Source organism: Oreochromis aureus, linkage group 18 (genome assembly GCF_013358895.1).
Source record: "Oreochromis aureus strain Israel breed Guangdong linkage group 18, ZZ_aureus, whole genome shotgun sequence".
In the NCBI taxonomy this organism is placed as follows: domain Eukaryota; kingdom Metazoa; phylum Chordata; class Actinopteri; order Cichliformes; family Cichlidae; genus Oreochromis; species Oreochromis aureus.
In genome coordinates, this window is record NC_052959.1 from 1,723,630 (window position 1) to 1,750,204 (window position 26,575).

Genomic DNA, 26,575 nt, shown 5'->3' on the forward strand with positions numbered 1-26,575 from the left:
AGGAATAACTCCTCCTGCTACTTTACAACTAAAAACTGACAAACTAGCTTTCACATATTTGAATGCTAACATTCACATGTGCAGTTAATCGGCGTAAAAATAGCGTGGTCAGTTCAGGCTGTGAGGGAACTGTTAGCTTGATCTCACTGTGTGCCACCAGAACAGCTTCACTGTGCCTTTATTATTCATTCTTTCATTCTTTGAAAGCCTTCAGATGGATGAGCACCATTCTTTGATATCCTCTCATTGGTGTTTTGATGGAGAGTGCTGTCTTGCCCCAAGTGTTCAGCTGAGTTAAGATTCAGTGACTATGAAAATCACAGCATGTGACTTACACAACTTTCAGTGAGCTGTGGCACCAACGGATGAGGCCGTTGTTATAACAGAAGAAAAACTTACAGATGATGACATTTGACAGAAAGCTCAGGTTGGACTGAGAAAGGCAAACAGTTTGATATACAGGGTGGGCCATTTATATGGATACACCGTAATAAAATGGTAATGGTTGGTGATATTAAAGTCCTGTTTGTGGCACATTAGTATATGTGAGGGGGCAAACTCCTCAAGATGGGTGGTGACCATGGTGGCCATTTAGAAGTCGGCCATCTTGGATACAACTTTTGTTTTTTCAATAGGAAGAGGGCCATGTGACACATCAAACTTATTGGTAATGTCACAAGAAAAACAATGGTGTGCTTGGTTTCAACGTAACTTTATTCTTTCATGAGTTATTTACAAGTTTCTGACCACTTATAACATGTGTTCAATGTGCTGCCCATTGTGTTGGATTGTCAATGCAACCCTCTTCTCCCACTCTTCACACACTGATAGCAACACCGCAGGAGAAATGCCAGCACAGGCATCCAGTATCCGTAGTTTCAGGTGCTGCACATCTCGTATCTTCACACCATAGACAATTGCCTTCAGATGACCCCAAAGATAAAAGTCTAAGGGGGTCAGATCGGGAGACCTTGGGGGCCATTCAACTGGCCCACGACGACCAATCCACTTTCCAGGAAACTGTTCATCTAGGAATGCTCGGACCTGGCACCCATAATGTGGTGGTGCACCATCTTGCTGGAAAAACTCAGGGAACGTGCCAGCTTCAGTGCATAAAGAGGGAAACACATCATCATGTAGCAATTTCAAATATTCAGTGGCCTTGAGGTTTCCATTGATGAAGAATGGACCCACTATCGTTGTACCCCATATACCACACCAAACCATCACTTTTGTTGTTCCAACAGTCTTGGAGGGATCCATCCAGTGTGGGTTAGTGTCAGGCCGATAGCGGTGGTTTTGTTTGTTAACTTCACCATTCACATAAAAGTTTGCCTCATCACTGAACAAAATCTTCTGCGTGAACTGAGGATCCTGATCCAGTTTTTGTTTTGCCCATTCTGCAAATTCTGTGCGCCGATCTGGGTCACCCTCGTTGAGATGCTGCAGTAGCTGGAGTTTCTAAGGATGCCATTTGTGAGTAGCTAATATCCGCCCAAGGGATGTTCGACTAATGCCACTCTCCAGTGACATGCGGTGAGTGCTACGCTGTGGGCTCTTGCTGAATGAAGCTAGGACAGCCACTGATGTTTCTTCATTAGTGACAGTTTTCTTGCATCCACATTTTGGCAAATCCAACACTGAACCAGTTTCACGAAACTTAGCAAGCAGTTTGCTAACTGTAGCATGGGAGATGGGTGGTCTCGTAGGGTGTCTTGCATTGAAATCTGCTGCAATGACCCAGTTACTGCGTTCACCAGATATCAACACGATTTCGATCCGCTCCTCACGTGTTAACCTCTTCGACATGTCAATGACTGTGAACAAAGAGAAACTTGTAAATAACTCATGAAAGAATAAAGTTACGTTGAAACCAAGCACACCATTGTTTTTCTTGTGACATTACCAATAAGTTTGATGTGTCACATGGCCCTCTTCCTATTGAAAAAACAAATGGTGTATCCAAGATGGCCGACTTCTAAATGGCCACCATGGTCACCACCCATCTTGAGGAGTTTGCCCCCTCACATATACTAATGTGCCACAAACAGGACTTTAATATCACCAACCATTCCCATGTTATTACGGTGTATCCATATAAATGGCCCACCCTGTATATACATGTATATCCTAAATATAAACATATGAGCCTGATTAATGATGGTCTCATATTTAATAAAGGCACAAAGTGGATTTTGGTCTTGACTCCCCCACTGTGTGCACATCTCACCTTGTCTCCGTTTACACTAAGCGGCAGAAATCTCTAACAGCAGCAAGCAGATCCAAGCAACTGAGCTCTCAAAGCAACATGTTTAACAACGTACAGTCTGTGATGTAACTACTGACTTCTGTTTTGCATACTGCATGTCTCATATTTTAAAATCTCATATTTAGAACAAAGAAATGCAGCGTGCCAGCAGACTTCCCAGGATTAAGACAGGTACAGCAGCTTTGAGTGTCACATCTGTCTTTATTAGCTTCTGACAGCCAAACCAGTCTTAGCATTTCTTAACAGCTGACTTTTCTCAGGTTGCTTCCTTTTCCACTCGTTGGGGTGACCGTAGCTCAGGAGGTAGAGCAGGTCGTCTACTAATTGGTGGTTTGATCTCTGGCGCTCCAGTCTGCATGCCAAATATCCCTAGACACCAAGATGCTCTCTGATGCATTGATCAGTGTGTGGATGATGGATAGAAAGTGTTTATGTAGGAAAAGTGCTTGTATGTATGTGTAAATGAGACAAGCTGTAAAAAAAAGTGCTTTGAGTGCAGAGGAAGAGCAGAAAAGTGCTGTATAAGAACTGGTCCATTTACCATTCCTTGTTTTCTTTTGACAACTTCATCCTGCAAAGTCATGGCTCACAGTGTGCATTAGCAGTCACATTGATAGAATAAATTAAAACCTTTAAACTGAATATCACTACTGCTACTGATTCTGATTATTCTTATTTCCTTTTAGTCATCATTTACAGTTCACAAAACATTCAGAATTAGAATTACAGAAACAGAGTGTTTTCTTTTCTTGCATCTGTGGCTCGCAGATCATGTGCTGCATGTCCTCCATCTGTTTTCTTCTCTATGTTATAGTAAGCAACTCTTCTTCTTTTTCATATCAGCTTTGATGTTCAAACTTTTCTCTTTCTCCATTTCTTCTTCTTCTTTTTCTTTTCTTTCTTTTTTTTTTTTTTTTTTTTACCATGACCCACAGTGAGTATCTCAGGGAAAATGATACTCAGCGCTCCAATATTTCATTCTGAGAGTTTTCCGGTCCACTTTCTTTTTTTAAAAATTCTTGTTTTCTGGGATAAAATCTTGGCCAGATCAATAATGTGGATCATCAGAATGAGACTTCTATACTGGATCAGTTGGGTCCTGTCTCCAGTCCTTGTTAACCTTGGGAGGAGAAGCTAGGCCAGTAAGGATGAAGTAAATAGTAAAACCTGATTTGTACTTATATACTGCTTTTCTACTGAACTCAAATTACTTTTTACTACAAGGCTTATTCACCCAGTCTCACACACGTTCATACATGCACATATTTGTCCACACAATCTGGTGGCTGTAGGTCAGGAGGTAGCGCAGGTCAAGTGCCAATCAGAAAGTCAGTGGTTGAATCCCTGGCTGCTCCAGTCTGCATGTCAAATATTCTTGGGCAAGATGCTAACCTCTCAATGCTCTCTGATGCATCAAGTTCAAATGGTAGATAGGAAAAAGAGCTTGCGTGAATGTATGCAAGTTGTGTAAAGTGCTTTTAGTGCCCAGATAGAGTAGAAAAGTGCTGTATAAGAATTGGTCCATTTACCAGTCACACTCCCATAGATGCACTGCGAGCAACTCGGGGTGCAAACTGGGATTTCTGGGTCATTGACCTACTGACCTTCAAATTGGTAGACACATCCTGGGCCATCTGACCTCAGGAAATCACATGATAGGGTGGGGCTAGGTTTCCCAATGAGCTCACCCGAAACCCTGGCTGATTGTGGCCTACGCCTGTTTTCACACCTTGGCTAGGGGGTCCTTTGTCCCTCTCGGAGGGGGGGGACACACACACACTCCCGCAGGGCTTAAATTTGGGACTCTCCACCAGTTCACCCTAGAACTGAAGCAGCTTCTTGGATGAGAGGTGAAACATCTTCAAGCAACTTAAAGTCCAGACGCTTTTCTTTCCAAGCTCCTTAGACTATGATGACCTGGATGACTGAGAACCTACACAGACTTCTTCATAAATTAACATCTGACAAAACAACAGGAAAGCACAGGGAACAATTCAACACACTGTACTGGGCTTGGAGAAGGACACAGATCCGGAGAATAATTTCTTCTCTGACATCAGTGACAACTGTAGCTCAGGAGGTAGAGCAGGTCATCTACTGAGCGGAAGGTTGTTTTGATCCCTGGCTCTCCTGGTCTGCATGCCAAATATCCTTGGGGAAGATACTAACCCTAAGTTGCTTTGCGATGCAGCCATCAGAGTATCAATGCGTGTGAATGTTAGTTAGTAAGCACTTAAAATCATAGAAGAAAGTGCTTGGGTGAATATGGCATGTTGAATGAACAATGGGCTGTGAGGTCAGTTCCTTGATCATTAATATGCAAATCCTGGACAGGAAGGAACGCTGGTTTGAGTGAGGAATCAAGGAGGCCATTTCCGTGAAAAGGGAAAGACCATCTCTGAATCGAGGAGGGGGCCTAAGGGTACATCTGTCACCATCTTACAATGCTGTGAATGCAGCCATTCCCCAACTCTCTGTGAATGGGACTCATGGCCATTGATCAGTGGTCATGACAATTTGCATATTAATGATCCAGGAACTGACCTCACAATGTTTCTCCCACTGAAGACGTCCAGATGGACAAAATCAACCTCTTGGAATTTACTTACCTGGATGATTAAGCATACAAATGCATTGAATGTTTTTCAGTATCACACAGGATGTTTACGATGAAAGAAGACAGTTCTGGACACCTGCTGATGAGCCAGTTAAAAGAAAATGATATTCCCCTGAAGGTGCTGGTGCAAACAGATCACGTCAGCAGACAGGAATGCTTATTGTGTTAGGGGACTAGAGTCATTTGGCACAACCAACATGTTTTTGATTTTTGTTCTAACATATAAAATAAATAGTTAACTCTGAGTCAGCTCAAAGAGAAATTGTGTGGTAGGAATATACTAAAATACTTGACGTACGTGTTCACTGTGGTCACCAATACCCTTTCTGGTTTGGTCTTCCTACAGGCAAGACTAAATTTGTGGCCTGTTTTTGCTCCAAACAGGAAGGAAATCACAAAAGAAGTTTAATGGGAAGATTAATTTTTCCTCGGTTCTCAGGAGGCCAAAGATGAGATGCAATCCAGGCCTGTGTAACTACGAGTAAATCACTAAATCTGCAAGCAAGAAATTAAACTAATTTAAAATACCTCATGGTGGTACAATCGTTATAATATTGCTGACTGATACACCTGAGAAACTATTCATTTCAACACAGACTGAATAAATAAACAGACTAACGAGTTTTTAACCGCGATGGACACTGAAAGCTAAAACAGAAGCTGTTCATCTAAATCCCTGAAAACTTGAAGCCAGAGGCAGCAAATATTTCAACATCCTGAAAACAGGATGAAACTCAAGATTTATTGGTTTACAAAGTACACAAAATTCCTTCCATATTCATTTGTCATTTATGGAACGCCTTCCATCAAAAGCTTTGACATTAAGACTTGACATCAACAGGTATACATGCATCATTAAATAAACAGAAACACACAGGTATTAGAACATATAAAATTGCAAAACACATCCTACCAGCATTGGGTTTTTAATAAAAATAAATAAATATTAAGAATCGGTTAGGCAAGCAATAAACGTGGGGTGCTGGGATAGAAACTTTTTACCCACCTTTTCAAAATGAAAAGAATTTTTTTTTTTCGATTCAGATGACAGAGCAAAGTCACGCCTCGTTGTGAATGACGCAAAGCTCAAAGTACTGAAATGGGGAAGGTCATATCAGAACATCAAAACAATACTGTGGTCCCAAACGTTAAAAATAACACCACCCTGAGCAAAAATAAAGGACGGCTTCGATTCATAGACAACAACTAAATGCATAGAAAACCCTTGGAGTCAAAGTGTTGGTTAACAAATGAGAGTCAGCAGGGGAAGGACATGAATGGAACAGCACAACATAAGTAACCAACTAATGAAACACAGCTATTATTACATTGTTTTGTTGCTTTGTTTATTCCACTGTGAGCTCAAGTTTTATTGGGATCTCGGTGCTGAGGTAACACTTCTCCAGTGGAGGATGTTTGCGTGTCTTCACTTGTGTTCCAGTCGCAGCAGCTGCTCTTTGCCATTAATGGTTAACGAGCGTAGCCGGCCGTCCTCTTCCACCTCAACTCTCTCCTGACCGTTCTCTACAATTCTGCAGAAACAGAGAGCATTTTACACCATGTTAATCGTGAAAATCCATTTCCACGTAAATGGGAGCAGCATTCGTACCGCTCGTCTGCTGGTGCAGTGTTTAGTCTGCTGAGATATTACTGAGATGATGATTAGGCAGGTGTAAACATGGGTCAAACTAAGCCTCACCTCCTACTTCCTTCCTACTCTCCTTAACTTCTGCCTGCACTTCAAAAAAGAGCTGTTATTATGTTTGATCCTTCTGCACACGGGATTTTTTGGAAACTTCCCTCCAAATTAAGTTGCAAAAGTGTGTTTGGCTTTTTCTTCTTGATGATGTTGCACTGAACAAAGTGCTGAAAATTACACTGGAAACATCAACAAAGGACACACAAAGCCCCGTTAATAACTACACCTCTGGCTGCTTCTATACACTGATTCAAGCAACGGATCTTTTCCACTCCGAGGTCTCCGTTCGACAAATGTTCCATGTTGGTTCAGTTTGAAATGAAACCATTCATTTGTCTTCTGCTTCACAGAAGAGCTGTGCACCGATTTGATGTGTCATCTGCATGCAAAAGTTGGAATTGATTTAAACCAATAAAAAATAAACTGTGTGAGTGTGAGCACCTGTGTGGAAAGTCTAACCTGTACACAGGAACACTGCGGAGAGTTAAAGACACAAATGTCCAGGACTGATCCAAGTCTTGATTTAAAAATTCACAGTATGACTGTCCAAAAACATTCATTATCTATCATCCATCCAGACCACATTTAGATCATTTTATAAACATTAGGGATTCAGAATGCAATAAGCCAAGTCTGATTAAACTGTGACTCTGGAAAGGTAAGAAACAACAAATTATAAATAATGGTAAGTAATAAGGCAACCTTAAACTGGCAGAAAGCATGAAGCATTTATTCATATTATCTCCGATCATCTGGCTTGTGTGATGCAAACATCCGTACACGGTGCATGATAGTAGTTGGGAAAAACCTGTGGCAGAAAGCTTGATTGATACGATTTGCACAGCAGTTCACAACTATCAGTGACAAATGTGCTGCTCAAGGTGCTCAAGGGCTCCAGAACAGAACTCTGTTTGTTCCTGAACTGGAAAACATACGAGCCAGTTATGTTGTTGGACTTCCACATGTGCACACAACAGGTGCACTGGAAACACTGGAAATCTTCTGGGTTACAGAACGTGAACAGTTCGTTTACATCAAAGTGACTTTAAGTGTAAAGATTATGGGCTTCTTCCTGTTCACAGACCAGGAACACATGGACATTACAAAGATGGCTGCCACATGATGAGATTATTACTACAAGATCACCGCTGTACTAAAGCAAAATCTCAACCAACGTCTGCAAAGCTGATACCAAAAAAACTTCAGCCTAATCTGACTGTGATCTCAGCTGTGATTAAAAAGCATTCAGTTTTTATACAGTATATCCAGCTGAGGACATTCCTAAAATTCCTCAGAATTCCTCTGAGAATCGGTGTCGGCCAGCTGCTCTCACTTCATTTTTAATCTGTGAAAAGCTGCTTCCCTGACAAGTGATGTATTGGATGGGTTATGCATTGAAACGACTCACTGTGTTGCTACACCAGGACACAATGATTTGTGTTCATCTTTCATTAAAGTTAGCACGACTGTTTGGTTTGGAATTGGGCAACACGGAAGTTGAGCTCACTGATGACACCACAGAGATGGAATAAAGATTTGTGCACGATAACTGAGAATACATAAACCGTACAACACATATCACTGCTATGTGCACATGAGAGAGTCACAGTGAGGATTTTGTCACATGCTATCTGGGAGGTCAGTACCTTTTGGTAGTGATCTTCCTGCCGTTGATGGTCTTGGTGGAGGTAGACACAGAGCGAAAGTTGCCCATGCTTCCTCCACCTCCTCCTCCAAAAGAGGTTGATGAGAAAGAGGTGAAGCCGCCACCTCCCATACTGCCCATTGTTGTCATGTGACCCATGTGACCCATGTGACCAATATGACCCACGGCGCTCATGGAGCCAAAAGAACCAAAGCCTAAAAGTAAAAACTTGATTTAATATAAATCTGTTAAATTCATTTAAGCAAAAGATCAACATTGCCAACAGTTTTGGAGCCACCCTGCAGCAGAGTGTGCTTTACATTGGCTAATTGCTTACCTGGGTCAAAAGGGGAGAAGCCGGCACCAAAGGCTGGGAAACCAAAGCCCCCCAAAAAAGAGCCACCTGTCCGGCTACGACTCGCCCGGTTTTGGTGCCGCCGGCCACTACCAAAAAATGAGTCATCACTAAATGGATCTGCACCTGAGAGGAGAAAGAGTCAGAGCGCAAGAATAACTGAGAACCACAGCAGGAGGCCCAAAGTCTTCAAACATGCAGTTCAAAGATAAACACAGTCACAGACTCAGTGATGTACCAGCTTTGTTCAGCTGAATGGAAGTCTTACCAAAAAAGTCTGCAAATGGGTCTCTCGCACCAAAGAATTCCCTGAAAACATCTTCTGGGTTACGGAACGTGAAAGGTTCATGGAAATGTTCTCCATTGTGGAAGTGTGCCCCTGAAATACCAAGTCAGTCAAAAGTGATGTTAAAAGTGTACATCCGACCAGAGCCGGAAAATAAGCCAGTACATTAGATGCTGTCAAGTCCATGTTTACTCCATCTGCTCCATTCAACATTAGATTGTGCATGTGTTTAACACACTGTTCAGCCACGCCTCGTGTTTCTGCCATGTGTATCAAGCTGCAGTCCTAGCCTCTGAAGTCTATACTGCCCAGAACATGTGCATGTAGGGATGGGAATCAAGAACGGGTTCTTGTAGGGAACGGGTTCCCAGTAGTCCAATTCCTTGAAATCGTTAAATCTGCCTGCCTATCGATCCCGCTTATCAGTTCTCGCACTCTCGCTACGATCGGCTGATTTCAGTTCGTGTGTCGGAGGAGGGAAATAGTGACGCAGTCTCCAGCGTGGATTTGGACATTAGTTTTATTTTTATTACACAAAAGGATGAGAGCGTGATGGTGGGGTGGAGACTGCTCCAGGACAGAAACAGCTGCATCACACTGTTAACACAACTTTGGCAGCATATGCTAATGCTCAGCTAACAAGAACCCAGAGTGACGTTAAAGCTGAGTAAATGCCGACCCCAGACCAGCACCGTGATAAAGTGAGCCGCTGCTGAACTTCAACAGGTAACAAACTGATGAGCAGTCAGGCTGCAGCCTCCGTTTGTATCTGTTCATGTTACTAGGGTGGTTTTCATCTGTGCTTTGTGCTGAGGCTGTAGCCTCAGGTTTGTATTACTAATTATTGGACCGTGTGTTTCAGATGACTTTACAGAGCAACATGAGAGTAACATAACGAGTAATTAAGTAGTGTACTGCATTACTTTTAAGAAAAGTGTTGCGTGTAATATGTGCAATAATGACTTTGAGTAATGGGCCCGCCACTTATCACAACAAAGAGGGGAAACACCTCCAACATGCACAAACATTTGACCCACTGCATGTGATTATTTTGTGGAAGGGAATAAGGGAATTGATAAGTGACATTAATAATGTAATGGGAAGTTCTAAATTCTTATCAGTTCCCATCCCTATGTGCATGATTTGCCAGTCTCCATGGAAAATGTTAAAGTGCATGTGATGAAGCCCTCACACACATCATAAAAATGCTATAAATATGATCTCGTGCCAGTGTTCAAACCAAACACACAAAGACGTTATTAAAGTTACAGGTGCATTTAAAAAGAGATGCTTACCTCTTCCACCATTGCTCCCTGTCAGGCCCTCTTTGCCATAACGATCATATATACTCCTCTTGTTTGCTAAAACAGGAAAGTGACAAGTTTCAAAAGCTGAATAAAAACTGTGGGAAAACAGTAATAAATACAATAAAATACAGAAATACAAGGATCACCGAAGAGACAGAATTGTGTGTTTTCATTGAGCCGACCTCAATGAAAACACACTGTCACACACAGATGTGATACAAACCATCAGACAGGACTTCATAAGCCTCTGACAACTCCTTGAACTTCTTCTCAGCCTCCTCTTTGTTCTCTGGGTTTTTATCTGGGTGCCACCTCAGGGCCAGCTTTCTGTACCTGCACACCAGAAGTAAAAGGTGCTGTTGCAGTGAAAACAATGAAAGCATGGGCTTTTACCATTAAAGCATTGAAGACATTCAATGAAAAAGTACAGATGTAAAAGAGCAAAACACGAGCACTTCTGATCTGAATTTTCTGACCAGGTTTCAAAGTGAAATGTGCCGGTATGTGTGAGCTAAAGCCTTGAAGCATGCTGCAAAGAGCTATGTTAAGTGTTATGTTATTCATGTACATGTCAGAGGGGAAACTTTTACTCTTCTCACTCCCAATTCAGATAAAGGATAGTTCATTCAGCTCCCAGGTGGTGCAGATGTGACGCAGCTCTGCAGCTCTGTCTGCATTTCCCTGTTAGCTTGAACTCCTTCAGCGGTTTGTTAATAAAGCTCAAGAAACAGACGCAGCCTGAGAAAACTGCAAGCGATGGCATCTCTGTGCAGGTTCTCAGCTAGGACCACATTTAAAACTTCAACTCACGCTTTCTTTATGTCATCTGCAGACGCATCCTTCCGTACTCCTAAAACCTGGTAGTACTCCACCATGATGAGTGGATGACTGGAGAAACTTCAGAAAGCCTGGTGAACCTGAAACAGTGAAGACAGCCACTGCTTATTAGCTTCATCACTAAATATCAAAATCACTACGTCCTCAACTTAGCAGTGAGAAAGTTTGCAGAAATATTGAATTCATGCCTCTCTGGAAGACTTTGGATTTCAGGAGGTCTTTTTGTGGGATTGCAGTCAAACAATCAATTTGTTAAGAAATGTTCCAGACTGAGCCAAGTGCCTCAGATGTGTTTGCATGGCAGCTATAATAAGATTAGATCAGATTCTCTTAACAACAGATAAGAAACTACACTGGCTCCTTCATTACCTTATTCAGCAAAGAGGCACTTCCAAAGTGAAGCGAGTGTTGCATTAGTTTCTAGAGAAACTGAATGCTTTAATAAAAGTAAAGATGAATCATGTTTCAAAAATATAAACAGTTAGGTGCTGAATGGAGCCTTTTGGTGCTGGAACAAGACATAAAAGCAAACAAAGATATCACACAAAAAAGGCTGTGTGCGTGTTTGGTGGGTGGGTCTAGCATTAATGCTAATCGGATGGTTGGTGGTTTGATCCCTGGCTGCTGCAGTCTGCATGCTAAATATTCTTGGGCAGGTTGTATGTGAATGTTAGACAGAAAGTACTTTCATAGTAAGAAGTGCTCGTGTGAATGACGCAAGTTACATAAAGCGCTTTGAATGCTCAGAGCAGAAAAGAACCTGGACTGTGGGAGGAAGCTGGACGTGCAAACTCCACACAGAAATGGTGGTGTCGGTTCCCAGGATGTTCTTGCTGTGAAGCAACAGTGCACCACCATGCTGCCTCATATGATTTATTTACTTCTAAGGTGGACTATTGTAATTTGTTATTATCTGAAAAGCCTTCAGCTGATCCAAAAAGCTGTACCGAGAGTACTGACCAGGACTAGAAAGAGAGAGCATACTTCTCATACTGGCTTCCTGTTAAATTCAGTATTGAATTTAAAATCCCGATCCTCACATACAAGGTCTTGAATAATCAGGGCGGATCTCAACTTGAAAACCTCACAGTACCGTATCAGCCCGATAGAGCACTTTGCTCTCAGACTGCAGGCTCACTCGTGGTTTCTAGGATGGAAACAAAGCCCTTTGTATGACTGTTGGGTCTTTACTCACAATATGAAGCTGTTGTTGTGATTTGGCGTTTTAGAAATAAAACTGAATTGAACTGAAATTGAAAACAGTTTTTTAAAATGAAAATTTATGCATTTCTCTGGCACAAGAGCATTAAAAACTAAAAATGACATTATCAACAAGAACCTTTGTAGTAATGTTTTTTAAGGTCCCACCTGGTGAGAATTTTGTTAAAATAACAGTTTAAAACTGGCCTAGTAGGTGGAAGTCTCCCCTTATAGAGCCAATGAGAACATCACAAACCAAACGTGAACGAATTCTGTGTTGATGGCTGTGGGACACATGCCGCTCTGCCACTGAATCACATGCATTTATCATAAGGTGGAAAAGGGCTCACCTCTGATTCAGTGTATGCAGGTTATGAGGTCTTCTGATCATTTTGAATTATGGTTCTGTGGATCAGAGTCATTATAATGTTGTACTTTATAGTTAGTTTTCATTTGGACTTTTTCTTTTTAATCCAGTTTAATTTCCAGAGTGGGCTTGCTCACTTCTGTGTTATTGGTTGTAAATGTTTAGTTTTAGTTACTTTAGTTTCATTTCTACTAGTTTCAACTTTAGTATTAGCCTTTTTATATGAGCATTATTAAAGAATGGCGGGGATATGCCATGCTTTAGAAAAATCAGTGCAGGTATTACAACAAAAAACACAACTTTTTGAAAGGAGTGCCACGCTTCAAATTAAAAATAACTGTGAAATATTCTATTTTATTCTTCCAAGCTCAAGTTTTACAGTTTTTCTTTCAGAAGTCCACCTTTCAGTATTTTGAAATGGAGATGTAGTTCAGCCCTGTGAGCCCCTCCTGTGCACAGACGTGTCGCCTGAACATGAAGACCAACAGCTTGTGTCTCGCACTTTTATTTACCAGTTAAATATAAAGATAGTCTGAAAACAGGCAGACTGTGAAGATTTAAACGTAAAATGGAAGAATGCCTTTCAGTTACCATCTGAAGCGGACCAACACTCACTGGGCTTCACTTCTCTGAGCGGAACCCCGAGTAGCTGCTGCTACCCGGCTAACAAGGGCTGAAAGAGCCGCTAATTGTAACAACGAGAAGACTAAACATAAGTATATTCAACAGAAAGACATCTCACTGAAATACTACTCGTACCAGTAGCTGCTTGGCGAACCTAAAGTAAGCTAGCTCTGGCCGGCAGTAAACAAAAGTCGCCATATCATGAATGCTATCAGTCTTACCCAGCGGAGGATCAGCTGTCTGTACTCTCAGTCGGTTTGTCGAACAGACACACGGTCTGATAATTGGGACGGGACAGAAACTAAAGAGGTTTACTCATCTTCAGCAATCTACACATTCACAGATTTAACACAACGTCCTGTTTCTTTCTTCTTCCCCGCCTCGCGTCTTCTTTAGCAACGATGCTTAACAAGCAGCTTAGCGTCTCTATACCGCCGCCCACCGGACACAGGCTGCATGGCTGCTGACCACTCGCTGAAGTTTCCAGGATCACGACTTGGACAATCATTAAACATTCCCATACAGACGTATGGGAATTCGTTTGTCGAATACTTTTACCCACTGTCAGTATTTACAGCATGTTCCGTAACTAAAATTTGCCATTATTATACACCAGCACTGTACAGAAACTGGATACAGAAACTCCACGAACAGGCATGCCACAAAGACATGCATGTCAGGTTCATTGGCTGTAGGTGTGCACAGTTGTCTCTCAGCAACAGACTGGTGACCTGTCTATGGTAGACCCCACCTCTTGTCCCATAACATCTAGGGTGCGGTCCGGCCAAACTATGACACTGAATGAATTAACTAGAAGGGAATTGATCTCTGAACAGGAGAGCATCAACTGATTCTCTGGAACCTTCGTCTGGTTGGTTTAGTAAGCTTCTGGTGATTACCAGAACTTTTTGATCCAGTTGTTTTTCCTGTGAACTTTCTATGAAATATATTTAAAAAACCCCAAAACAAAACACTTGAATACCAGGGCCTCTTGAGTTATTTTTCCTGTTAAGGCATCCTGCTTTTGTTCCATTTCTTTTCATGCGCAGTCCATACATGTAATTTGAATTATCGACTAATAAAAATGAAACTGTTTGCAAGTTAACTGAATGCTGTACACAAGTCAGGGGACAGCTAATGTAAAGAAACATGACTGACAAGAAACAAAGTAAAACAGGGAAGTTCAGTAAAAGGAGAGGACATAAAGTCTTGTGATGCTTTGCACCTCTAATTAAAGCCATGATGCAGTCCATTTATACAATACAAATTGTAATATTTTGTTTAAGCAGGCATGTGATCAGGAGAAAACGAACATGATGAGTGAATACAGAAAACAGAGCAGGCTGCAAGAACCAGTGAAAAATAAAGTATGTTTTGTTATGCTAGTGTGACCGAAGGAGCTGGACACGGAAATAGGCTTTATTTTAGCAGCTTTGAGGTTGCCATGGAGGTCATTGTAGTCATGGTCGTCATAGCAATGGTGGGCACAGCGATGTCTTTAAAAATGGACTGTGTGACACCAGAATGTGACACTTTATTCTCGCTGAGTGTTCCGATGATCATCTGCCGCATCTCCCTGCTGGCATCACCACGCACAGCAAGCAGCGCCTGGATGTGCTCCTCCCTACAGAGAGCAGGAGGGACAAACAACCTCAGCCACGTATAGCAAACTCATTATAGACACATGCTGTACTCCTCTGTGATGTACCAGTGGAGGGCCTTGGTAGCACTGTCACGGCTCACTGAGTGTTCAGACACACTTCAGCATTAGTGAACCCCACGGCACTCTCTTTTTAAACTAATGTTGAAATGCTTTTTCCTCATGGCATGGTCATGCTTAACAGAAGGAACACCAACACGATTCAGCGTGTACGCCCTCATCAGGATGTTTAAACAGACTGCATGAAAAACTCTTTTCTAACGCTGCGACGCCAGGAGCAAATTCCCACCTGGAGTCAGAGTGGAATAGTAATCAGTTCTTTGATGTTTTAACTTTGTATGTATTCCTTCCAAAGAGCACTTTACCCAGAAGCATTTCAAAGTGGACATGAAGCACTACATGTACAAAGGCTAACTTGCATCATGGAGCTCTGCTCTAAGGCTGACACAGATGTGATTCTGTCTGTGAAGCTGGATTTAAGAAATAAGTGCTCAAAGTTTATAACCCGGTGATGTAACCTTCTGTACTGACAGAAGATGGCGCCAAACGTTCAGAAAACTGTAAGCACTTCTTAAATCCAGCTACACAGACACTGTTACAGCTCTGTCAGTTTTTGAGAGCAGAGCTCAATAAATTCGCCTTTATACATTTAGTGCTTAATGTCCACTTTAAGCTCCAAATCAGTAAACACACAGCATTGAGAACATAAAACTGATAACTAAAATGTATCAAATTAAAAAAACACTACCTGCTCTCGAGAGGCAAACACTTGAATATTTATTCCACTATAAATTTGTTAGAAGTTGCCCTGGCTTGATTTATTTCCCCTGGTTCCCAGCACCAGTTCTGGATCTCCACTGTGGTTCCCTATAACTGCCGTGGAGTCTTTCTTTTAAGTCTGTCTCCTGCATCCCGCGTTTGGGTCATCACTCGTGGTGGTCGAATGGCTGCTCTGTCATTTCGCAGCAAAGGTGTCTTGAACCCTGGCTGGGGCCTTTCTATGTCGGGTTTTTATGTTCTCCCTGTGAGCGTGTGGTTTCCTCCGAGTACATCCTCCCACAGTCTAAAGGCATGCATGGATTTAAGGTAGAAAATAAAATACTATATGAATGTGAGTACGTTACATTACTCCTACACTAAACACCCCAGCTACACCTAACAATAAGTACTTTGATTTTTAGGAATGAATTTGATGACAGGTTCTATACTTACAGATAAATCCAGCTACACAGACAGAGTTACATCTATATCAGTTTCTGAGAGCAGGAAGTACTCTCTGTGCAAACTGGAAGAAATCCTGTTTCAGTCTACTAGCAGACTTTCACAGCTTTTTTTTTTTTTTTAAAACTGTTAATTATTGTCAGCAACTCATTGGCCATGAATGTCATGTGACACTGTACAGATATAGTAGAAATGTATTGTGGTGGGTAAAAACCTTATTTTAAGGAAAAGCAACCTAATGTCTTGTATTCAAACTCAGATCTGACGCTGAGACGCAATTTCCTCAAATGACCATGAAAGCAGCAATTTGAGAAAAAAAAAATAAAAAATTGTGTTTAGTGTAAATGTGCCAATATAAAAAAAAAAAAAATCCCATCATTTCAGTTCTTGTACACGTCTAAAGTACCATGCTGAAAATATGGGAATGATGCTGACAGCAGCTGGAATGCTTGTCAGCATTGGCATGTGACAGTGTACCTGATATCAGGATATTTAGACACCAGCGTGGAGACCTCCAGGAACAATAATGTGGGGTCAGTCAGCTTGAACACTTCTGCAATAGCAGTGATGGCACCACAAAGCCAGTCCGTGTCTTCACCCTACATGGTTGAAAAACAAAAGAGAACCAAGAATATTTTCGTGGGTTGCTGTGTGAGGAGCGTGTGTATCACCTGCTTGGCTGTTAAACTCTTCACAGTACATTAATTAGAGTTAGGGTACAAAATCCACACGAAAACAAAACAACATTAAAGAGTCTGAGTTCATTTAGGTCAATACAAAAATGAATGAGGTATCATGGTATAAATTAATATACATTTTAAATATAGTTAAAAAAAATCAGACATTATTGTATTTCATTTTTTGATTAATCTAAAATATTGCAGTCATTCGAAATACTGGAGTTTTGGATTTTCATGAGCTATAAACAGTAATTATCAAAATGAGAGAAGAACCACACACTTAACTGTCCACATATTTCCATACCAAAGACCACTGTACACATGTGAACTTACCGCAGCCAGTTTTCTAAAGAGGAACTTGAACTGATCAGCTTCCTTCATCATCCTTTCAGCTCCCTCCTTTCTCTCATCAGGGTTTTTAAAAGTGATCCTCTTTTGCATCACTGCTTTAATGTACTCGACTACCACCCTGCGCAGGGCCTCACTCGTCATCTCCTGCACACAGCACATCGAGCAGGTTAGGCCTCAGAGTACAGTTGCACTACAGCTGTGGAAGCTACGGAAACAGCTCAGATCTACATGCTGAAAACATAGTTATTCAATTTCACTGGACTCTGACTTTTAGCAAAACCTCTACCTGATTGAAAGGTTTCTTAATCTTGTTGAAGTCATTGAAATAGTCCTCCACTGTCACACAGATGGTATCCACAGCATGAGAGCCTGTCAGCCACTTCCTGGTCAGCAGTTCGTTCAAGTGACTCTGAGAGAAACAAAAGAGTTTTAATGCATCAAATAATTTGTAATCAGTACATAAACATATGAAAGTAAATTCTTATCATTAACTTGTAATGGTAAAATAAATCGTCATTTGAATTTTTTGTTGTTTTATTGCAGAGTTTAAGAGGTTTCACAAGTTCCTGTGAAACAGCTGATGCAGCTGAGTGTTGACCATCACTCAACTGCACCCTCGAAATTTTACAATAAGAGAATTTGTCTTAAATAAGAGCTTGACTCACTTTCAGCTGATAAACCTGTAAAGTTTTTACTGTGTTATTATTATTACAATGTGTGAGCAAGGAGAGCAGGCTGGTCATTTACTCGCTCAAAGACCCACGAAGCAATAGCACCTAATATACAGCAGATTCATTTATCTTTTATTGACCAACAGGGAATATATAATGAATTTAAATTTGATTATAAAAACCTATATTCTTTTGAAGTGACACCAAAATAGTAGCTAAATGCTTTGCTGCAAGACGAGAGAAAGTACTTCCTCTGAAAGCCGTGGACTGAAGGTGACAGACGTGTTTTCTGGACCACCCAAACAGTAAAACACTGCCTCCAGGCTCTGTGCATTTAATGAACATGACTGGTATCCTTTTATAATATATTTAATAAAAATCTGATTACAATACCAGACAGAGATTCTTTTTTTATAGAAAATGAAACTAGATGTACAACAAACAACATATAAACATGTAGTAACTATAGTATTATTAAAAACATACTTTGTTTTTTTACCTCAAGATCAAGGAAAACTTCATCTAACAGGAACTGACAACCCTCCTTTGCCACCTCATTGAGCGTCCTCTCTATAGGAGCATCACTGTCAGTGGGCCCTGATGACTGAGAGTACTTCCTCTTCAGACTGTTGATGGACTCTCTGAGTGACAGATGGAACTGTTTACAAATGAATCTTCATAACACGACCGAGCCATAAATCAGTTTCACTGACAGACAGCATCAGCGGTGAGCCACTTTAACTACCGTTTCACCAGCCTGTGTTTATAGAACATATCACACCCTACTGGCTTATATTAATATTGGCATATTTTTGCATGCTTTTCTCACCATAACTTCCAGAACACCACTTCTGAATTTGTGATGCTTTTCAAACACGAACAAAACAGTATGCAAAGTTTTGAAAACTAATTAAAAAATAACAAATAATACAAAGACATAACCTTATAATTGTTTAAACAGTGTAGTCATTGCTAAAATGCAGAAACATCAACATTTTTTTAAATTTAATTACTACTTATAAATTCAATACCAGTAAAGCATGAATTTGGGTAAAACCTGTGCAACAACAAAAACCACATGATGCAACATCTTCCAGCTGACTGTAGTTGATAAAGAGTGACAGGAGACTCTACGAAGGACTGAGGAGCACATATTCTTTATACTGGCTTATACTGAATATTTCACAGCATCATCCAATAAGCAGAGGCTTTTATTATGAAAAGGGGGCAATCCTGTGAAATTCTTATAATCACTGTCCCATTACTTTTATTTTGAAAATCAACACATACTTGTGGTCAATAAAATAACTTCCTGTATAACACTAAGGGCTTATATTTTGAAAATCCAAAAATGTCTAAAGCACATTTGACACACTTTGTCCCTTCTGTTAGCCACTGCTGTCTCCTGTGCACCAGTATGTGTGTGTAACAAACAGGAGCAGCGTCACACGATGAAAGTGATTTGCCTTCATTGAGATCTCAGCACATCACAGCTTTCCACAGCTGTATGTCTGACCCCGAGCTCAGTGTCACTGAGCTCTTACTGTATCGAGCACAGGTAAGCAGACACAAATCTTCATTAATCTTTGCCAGCACACTGCCCGTCAGCGTGATTTGAACTTGTCTGAGATTATTAGTAGATGCACCTATGGTGTCACAATCTTAGGCGTCCATGCCAACCGCCTGCCCGCCCAGCGGGCTGATGTCAGTACCCCATCAGTCTGTTATGGCTGACGGGGTAAATACTACAGGGCAATCCACCTCTCATTTGGATAATATGTTAACACTAGTTCATGAATGAAATTATAACTCACTTGAATGTCTGGCAGTTGTTAATGATGGCTATCATATACTGTACATAACACTGAGGCAGCTGCCTGTCTCTCAGGTGCTCTTCTTTGTAGCTCACCGCCTCCTCCCTGTACCTGCAAACAAAACACACATAGTTACTGGTAAAGTTATTGCAGTAGTTTGTTCTCTTACTAGTTCTCTAAATGGATGCAACTACTATTCATTATTTAGTCACTTTTAATTTGGAGAACCAGGGACTTTTATGAACCACGTTGAGGGTGTTCATTTTGGGCCCAAGGTTGCAAGGTGCACTTGTATCACACCGATTCTCTCAAATGCTTAATGTACTTCAAGCTTCTATTCAGTGATTAATGACAAAGTCTCATCACGCTGGTTTTAACTGGTCCACAGTTTTTCAGGGAACTGTGTGAATTGTTTCAATCTGTCAGTCTCACAAAGTGGTGCAGACAAGGAAATAGCTACAGGAAAATACAAGTTTGTTTACACAGCGCTAGGGTTTGCATATGTCTGAGCATGAAAATCAAGGCCTGAAACTCACTACTCAAGGAGGTGCTTATCATAAAGCTGTGGTTTAAGTGACACTTTCATACAATTTAGAATCACACTGACATTTTTCTTGAAGTGTTACAATAAATTAAAAAAAGTATGACAAAAATACCTGATAAGGAAAGTGTTCATTTGTTTCAGGCAAAGCTTCAGAACCTTTTCTTTAAAATCTCCATCAATCTGTGCAGCAACTTGTAGGTTCTGCTCAAACATCTGAGGAGTCGAGACAGAATCAGATGAGTACTTTCAAGAAGCAAGTACAATGTAGCACACAGTACACTGGATGTCACAGCAAATCCTTTAAACTGCAGTCAGCGAGGTACAGCTTGTACTTCAGTCTAATACTGCCTAATATATCTCCTCCTTTCTGTGCTCTGCCTCTTCTCTGCCACTCAAAGCGCATTACTGCAGCAGTGAACCAGGCTAAGGCAGGTGACCATGCCAGTGAGTAAGCAGAGAAAAATGTTTACAGGAATAAAAATGGTGCAATATCGAAAACTTAACAGAACATGTGGAGCCTGTAAAGGATCTTCTGCTTTACTGCTATTGTTGAAACATTTGTTACAAATAATCAAGTGAGGTGTGTTTCAAGTAGTTAAACTAATTAAAATAGTTACATGGCTTATTACATTTTAAAGAGGTAACTAGTAATGCTATTGAAAAAACAGGTGTGGTCTGTAATACGAGCGCTGACGCTTGGTTCAAAAAACAGTGGGGACATCATCTGGCTGAGAACATTCACACGAGGCGTATGTTATCAACACACCAAGTCCACAGCCACTTAACTCGAGCGAACCCACCGTCCAGGCATACTGAAAATCTTGAAGCTCTAACCGGGCTCACTCCTCACAGGGGAGCTGTGTGTTACCTGAAAGACGATGGCCGGCAGTGTGGTCTGATAGTATCCGTCTTGATCAGCCTCAGGCTCTGTTTCCTTTTGCCAGTCTTTCTTATCTGTTTCCAGGGCCTTGCGTAGCCAGCCTGTTATATTAGACTAAAGACGTGAACATCAAACAGAAAAAGGAAATGACTTGATTTCTGTTCCTTGTGATATATTGTCATTTTTTAATGAGATGTTGACATTACAAGTTACAGATATGAGGACATGAGGAGTTGGTTTTTAGCAGTTGGATGTTCAAGGACCCGGTCTATTGTAGTGCAGCACTCAGTTTTTAATTACATGAGAATTTAAACCACACAATATATAGTATAAATAAATATTACAGGCAAAACAACTTGAATGAGACAATCCAGAGAGTTCCTGGTAGTAACTTACTGTAAAGGTCTTCACATATTTGCTGAGCAGGTCGTCCACCACCTCTCGAGGCAGCAAAGGCTCCAGCTGGTGGATGTCACACTCTGAACAGAGCTCTGGATGGCCCATCATCTCCACGCTGGGACACACACACACACACACACACACACACACACACACACACACACACACACACACACACACACACACACACACACACACACACACACACACACACACACACACACACACACACACACACACACACACACACACACACACACACACACACACACACACACACACACACACACACACACACACTCGTTCTATAACAGTACATCTGTCACACCTGCAGATTCCTCATGAGTTTTGCTCAACAGTGGTAAGATGCCCCAGGGTTAGGTCAGTTTGAACACGTGCTTCCAAGGAAAGACTCGCAAAGTGTGATTTTGTGTGTGTACCTCTTATATGTGTTGAGGACCCAGGTCAGAAGAGACACAATCTCATTAGCCTCCAAGTCCTCAGAGGCCAGTTCTTTGACACGAGTGGACACAGCATTGTGGTAAAGACGGAAAAACCTGAAACACACACACATGGTGCACACGTGGGTGAGCACGTCTCTGAATACGATACACAAAAGCATATATGTAGAATATAATGTTGACTCATGTAAGTCGGTGACTGACTCTTTAAGCTGTCTATCAGTTTTATCATGTTTATGTTTATTTAAAAGGGACAATGCATATGAATGAACATGAGCACTTAAATATACCAGATTTAGCCAGACTCATTTTCACCTGTAGTCCCTGGCGGGGGACTGAATGTACAAAACCCCTTTACCTCACTTTTGTATGGAAACAGTTTGATAGATCTGCAGATCTTCAATTTTTAAGTTATGTACAAATAACCTGAGGATTATAAATGTCTTTCAGTCCCAACAAACATTTAGCGTAAATGTGACTTCACACTCTTACAAGAAATGATATCTCTGACCTGTTGAATGTGTTGTAGTGTGGGGGGAAACACTGCACCATGAGATTTTTGACAACAATCAGATCATCCAGAACATATTTCCTGGTTATTTCTAGAAGACGAACCAGCCACATTTTATCAGCCTCTCTTGTGACTGCTTGTGTGCCCTCAATGCGGGTGCTGACTGTACCCTCCAACACCTGCAACAGAAATGCACCAAAGGCTTCATAAATGCTCACTGGCTTTGAGGCTGTGTCAACCATGACTGCAAACATAGGTTTAAATGAGTCAAAGAGGTCTCCGTAATACACCAGTCCTGCAGCTGACAGAATACTAACCATATGGTCAGAAATACAAAGACTGAAATATTTCATGAAAATAGCGAAGATAAAAGCAAAGGTAAATTTACAGGCAAATTAAATGTAAACAAGTTTTGGATAAGTACACACAAACACATGATTGACTGATATGATTTAAGAAGAAGAAGGAAGAGGTGGCAGGTACTTAAAAAAAAAAAAGATGTGGAGAGTTTTCAGACCCTTTGAAATTGTTTCTGTTGATTTTTCTCTCAGTAGTTACAAAGTATTATTCTGTTCTGACCTCAAACATCTTTTCTTTCCACTTTTTGGGTCGCCCAGGCGGGATGAACCCAGTCTGCTTTTTTCGGTCAACCATACGCCGATCAATCTTCTCCTCCCGCTCAATGATACGAACTACTGACACCAGCATGGTGGGGTCACGACGAACTGTTACCATGGACCGCTGCAGTACCATCCATAATTGTTTAGCCAGCTCGTCTGACAGTCCCTGAACCTGGAAGAGAACAGAGAGAGCGAAAGCTTTTTGAGAGGCTTCTGTACAACTACTAATGTTGAACCAGGCTATATTCTTAATCACGGGAGTTTTTTGGTCTGGTTAAAAACAAAAAGAATGAATGCAGGTTTAAGGAATTGGTGTCACTTCATGAAGCCAGGTCAAACTTTTTTAATCATAAACTGTATTTTTTTAAGCACTTAGTATCTGCTAGTATCTACTATCTGAGATTTTTATTCACTTTTTTCAGATGTAGCTCTTTTATGCCTTTTCAATGCCAAGTTTTGAAATGACAAAAGTACCTGTGCTGTGACCATGTGTGACTGACACTGACTTGTCCAATGAAATTCTTAAACAAGGCAGGTAATCTATGCCAGTTGACCAGGGGTGCACAAACTTGTAACCCAAGAGGAGAATTCCAAGCGCCAACTGGAACTCCGCTTTGCATGTATTCATTTCCTGTACAAGGAAGTGAATACATGCATATTATTTGCATGAACTTTAAGCACAATGTAATGGAGTTTGACCACAAAATGTATTCTAGCAGGCACGTGTGTGCAACCACACATGTAGTCTGAGCAAACTGTACTTATTTATGACGTTTTTTTGTATTTTGTGATGGATTTTATTCCAACAACATTTTTAGGGGGACGGCTGCCACTGGTCCAACTCTCTACATCAACTTTGCTATGCTCGCTTACATCTTCAAAGTAGATGGAAATGAGATTCATGTCACTGGTGTTCTTGCTGTCCATACGGTACTGCTCATACATGAGGTCATCACGTGAACACTCCAGCTCCATCAGCTTCCTGTGGGCCTGCAGCAGCTCTGCCTGTTCTATCAGCTGCTGTGTCTCTCCCACTATCTCTGGCACTATACACAAAGCAAAGGAAAAAGACACCCATGGCTGTAAAAACCAAGAGCAGATAAGGTTTCTATAGTAACGGGATGTTGTTGGCATCTTTTAGATTGAAGTTTTTAGGTTTAGCTAAACTTACCAGAGAAGATATTTTTTAGGTTTTCCACAGCAGCAGCCAACTGGCTGTGCTGAACTACAGCATCCTTGACGTCTTTTAGGTTTTCAATGGTGTTAATGCTCTGCCTCCAGTCTTTACTCACATCAGCCAATGAGCTCTGGATATCTTTGACATCTAGCAGAGCACTGTGCAGCTGGGTCAGTCCAGTCCGAACACCATCCAACTGGGACTGAATGGCTGCCTGAAGAACATCAAGGACCATCAGGAAACAGATTCATGTTCAGTATCATTGTTGAATTACTGTGACTTAATAACGTTGTGCTATATACAAATGCTTTGCTTTCTTGTTTACCGTGTATCCATTTACTGTGTAGATTAATAATTAATACAGTCGCTATAAAAAAAGCATACCTTTATCTTAGCTGTTATTAAATACAAATACTAGACAATGCTAAGAAAACAATAATAGTACACACAGATGAAACACATCACCTTGAGCCGCGCTTCCACTGACGCCTTTTTACGGGCCTCTCGTCTTCTGTATTGCTCCACTTTATCCAGCTGGTCTGACCTCTGCAGCATCCCTGCCACACGCTGCACTGCAGTGGCAACTGCCTCCCTGCTTGTTTCCTCCATTGTCCTGCTCAGGAAATAAGGTGTCAGGTGTGTCCAAAGGTTTCCACACAAGGACCTGCTTAAAGAGAAAAATATCGAAAGGGTTGATCTTTATGTAGTGCTTTTCTAAAACACATTTAACCATATATTCAATGCAATGCTTTGCTTTACAAACTTTAGCACTCATGACTGCTTTAGATACCTTGATTAATGTGGACATGAAACCCTACGTGTATAAAGGCTAATTTACACTATAAAGCCCAACTCTAAAAACTGGCATAAATTTTCACACTGTCTGTGAAGCTGGATTTAAGAAGTAAGTTTTTCAGAACATGTTTAGCACCATCTTGTGCCAGTAATTCAATTCAACTTAATTCAATTTGATCTACAACATGCTCTTATCACTGTGATAAAATTTTGAACGCTGTAGGCCATAAGAAGATCATTTGTATCTAATTCTGTTAGAGAAGGATACTGTGCTGTGATGAGCTCTGAAACCTGACTGAAACTCTTCAAATAAGCCATTCCTCTGCAGATGATCAGTTAGCTGTTTGACAACTACTTTTTCAAGGATTTGCGAGATAAAAGGAAGGTAGTCAGCCACTGGTGTTGGGGACTGTATGCTGCGGCTCTAAGATGGTATTCCACTTGTGAAGGCACATACATCTTTCCAAGGTCCTGTTTATAAAACCAATAATGCTGTGCAATTATTGAAGGTAATGTCTAATCCTGACACATCACATGCACGTGAATGTCACGTCCATTATTTTCTTCCGGTTATCCCATTCGGACGAAGGGGCGCTGGAGCTGTCACAGAGCAAGAAGCGGACTAAACCCTGGGCAGCTCTGTCGCAGGGACAGAAAGTCATTTCCAAATGACTCTGGCACAGCCTTTGTCTTCTTGACAGTACTTCATTGGCAGACACAGTTAAATGGCTTCTGTGGTCCTAATGCCCCGCGTAACGTTAATGCAACACAATAAAAGCTAGTGTTGTTTTTGCACTGACAGCTATAGCACCACATCCGAACACAGTCGTGACTGGATCAAGTATATAAATCAACTCTAACGTTGAAATGAAAACAGATGATCCAACGTAGTAAATGCATGCTAAGCTAACAACAGGCGAAAACGACCCAGTGTCAGCGACAATAAAACAAGCTAGTTCTTCAGACCCGGAAACTTACCTCACTTAAGGCAAAACCAGAGGGAAGACAACAACCATATCTACCAGTATTAAATATATTATTATTTCAGCTAACACAGCCTTTGTTGTCGTTGTTCAACTTCCTGCTTCCAGCAGCGCAGGAGACGCCTGCTGCTTCTTCTTCTTGGTGTTTATTGGCTGTTGACAAACAACGAATTGGTGAATACCGCCACCAACTGGTTTGGAGTGTGGATCGGAATGTCATACAAATGCGTTTGTCTAAGACAATTAAATATGGCCTGGTAACTTTTGCTTCCTCATTTATTTCTAAGTAAATCATTTAAATCTAGTTTAAGTTTAAATCAATTCAGGCTTTCAATCAGTTGTCTTGCTTCTTCCTCATACAGTGTAATATAACATTCTCTATTGTCTCATCAATACTCACATTTTTCATTGCAATGTTTCCCTAAAATGAATAGTGTGCCGTTTAGCCCAGTGTGCCGAAATCTGAGATGTGATGATTGTTTTTTTTCTCCTCCATCCTGTAGTTTTCATTCCTCCAGTTTTCTTTGGATTTTATAAATCCACCATCCTGTCCTTTCTTTCTCCCACTGTTTTTGTCATCTCTCCTTCATTTTGTGTTTGTG

At 41.1% G+C, this 26,575-nt stretch overlaps 2 protein-coding genes across 4 annotated transcripts; both read right to left on the reverse strand.

The window, feature by feature from the left end:
- Positions 1-5,590: 5,590 nt before the first annotated feature.
- On the reverse strand, positions 5,591-14,046 carry LOC116326324 (dnaJ homolog subfamily B member 6-like). The gene is made up of 8 exons (XM_031747542.2): positions 13,428-14,046; positions 10,989-11,095; positions 10,402-10,511; positions 10,167-10,232; positions 8,854-8,964; positions 8,568-8,711; positions 8,232-8,445; positions 5,591-6,418 (listed from the first exon to the last, which is right to left on the reverse strand). The coding sequence occupies exons 2-8, from the start codon at positions 11,051-11,053 to the stop codon at positions 6,313-6,315; spliced, it is 816 nt and encodes a 271-aa protein (XP_031603402.1). The 5' UTR covers positions 11,054-11,095; positions 13,428-14,046; the 3' UTR covers positions 5,591-6,312.
- Positions 14,047-14,408: 362 nt separating this feature from the next.
- exoc3 (exocyst complex component 3) lies at positions 14,409-26,124 on the reverse strand. Of its 3 annotated transcripts, none has more exons than XM_031747539.2 (16): positions 25,969-26,124; positions 24,661-24,859; positions 24,190-24,409; positions 23,892-24,064; positions 22,978-23,190; positions 22,399-22,577; positions 21,867-21,983; positions 21,424-21,541; positions 21,016-21,141; positions 20,260-20,360; positions 19,604-19,714; positions 18,289-18,430; positions 17,405-17,527; positions 17,101-17,262; positions 16,565-16,686; positions 14,409-14,830 (listed from the first exon to the last, which is right to left on the reverse strand). In XM_031747539.2, exons 2-16 carry the CDS (start codon positions 24,802-24,804, stop codon positions 14,626-14,628), a joined length of 2,256 nt encoding a protein of 751 aa, XP_031603399.1. In that variant the 5' UTR covers positions 24,805-24,859; positions 25,969-26,124; the 3' UTR covers positions 14,409-14,625. The 3 variants fall into 3 exon arrangements, with proteins under 3 accessions (XP_031603399.1, XP_031603400.1, XP_031603401.1); XM_031747540.2 differs by having other exon boundaries at positions 24,661-24,862; XM_031747541.2 differs by lacking the exon at positions 14,409-14,830 and adding an exon at positions 15,627-15,929.
- Between the last annotated feature and the right edge of the window lie 451 nt (positions 26,125-26,575).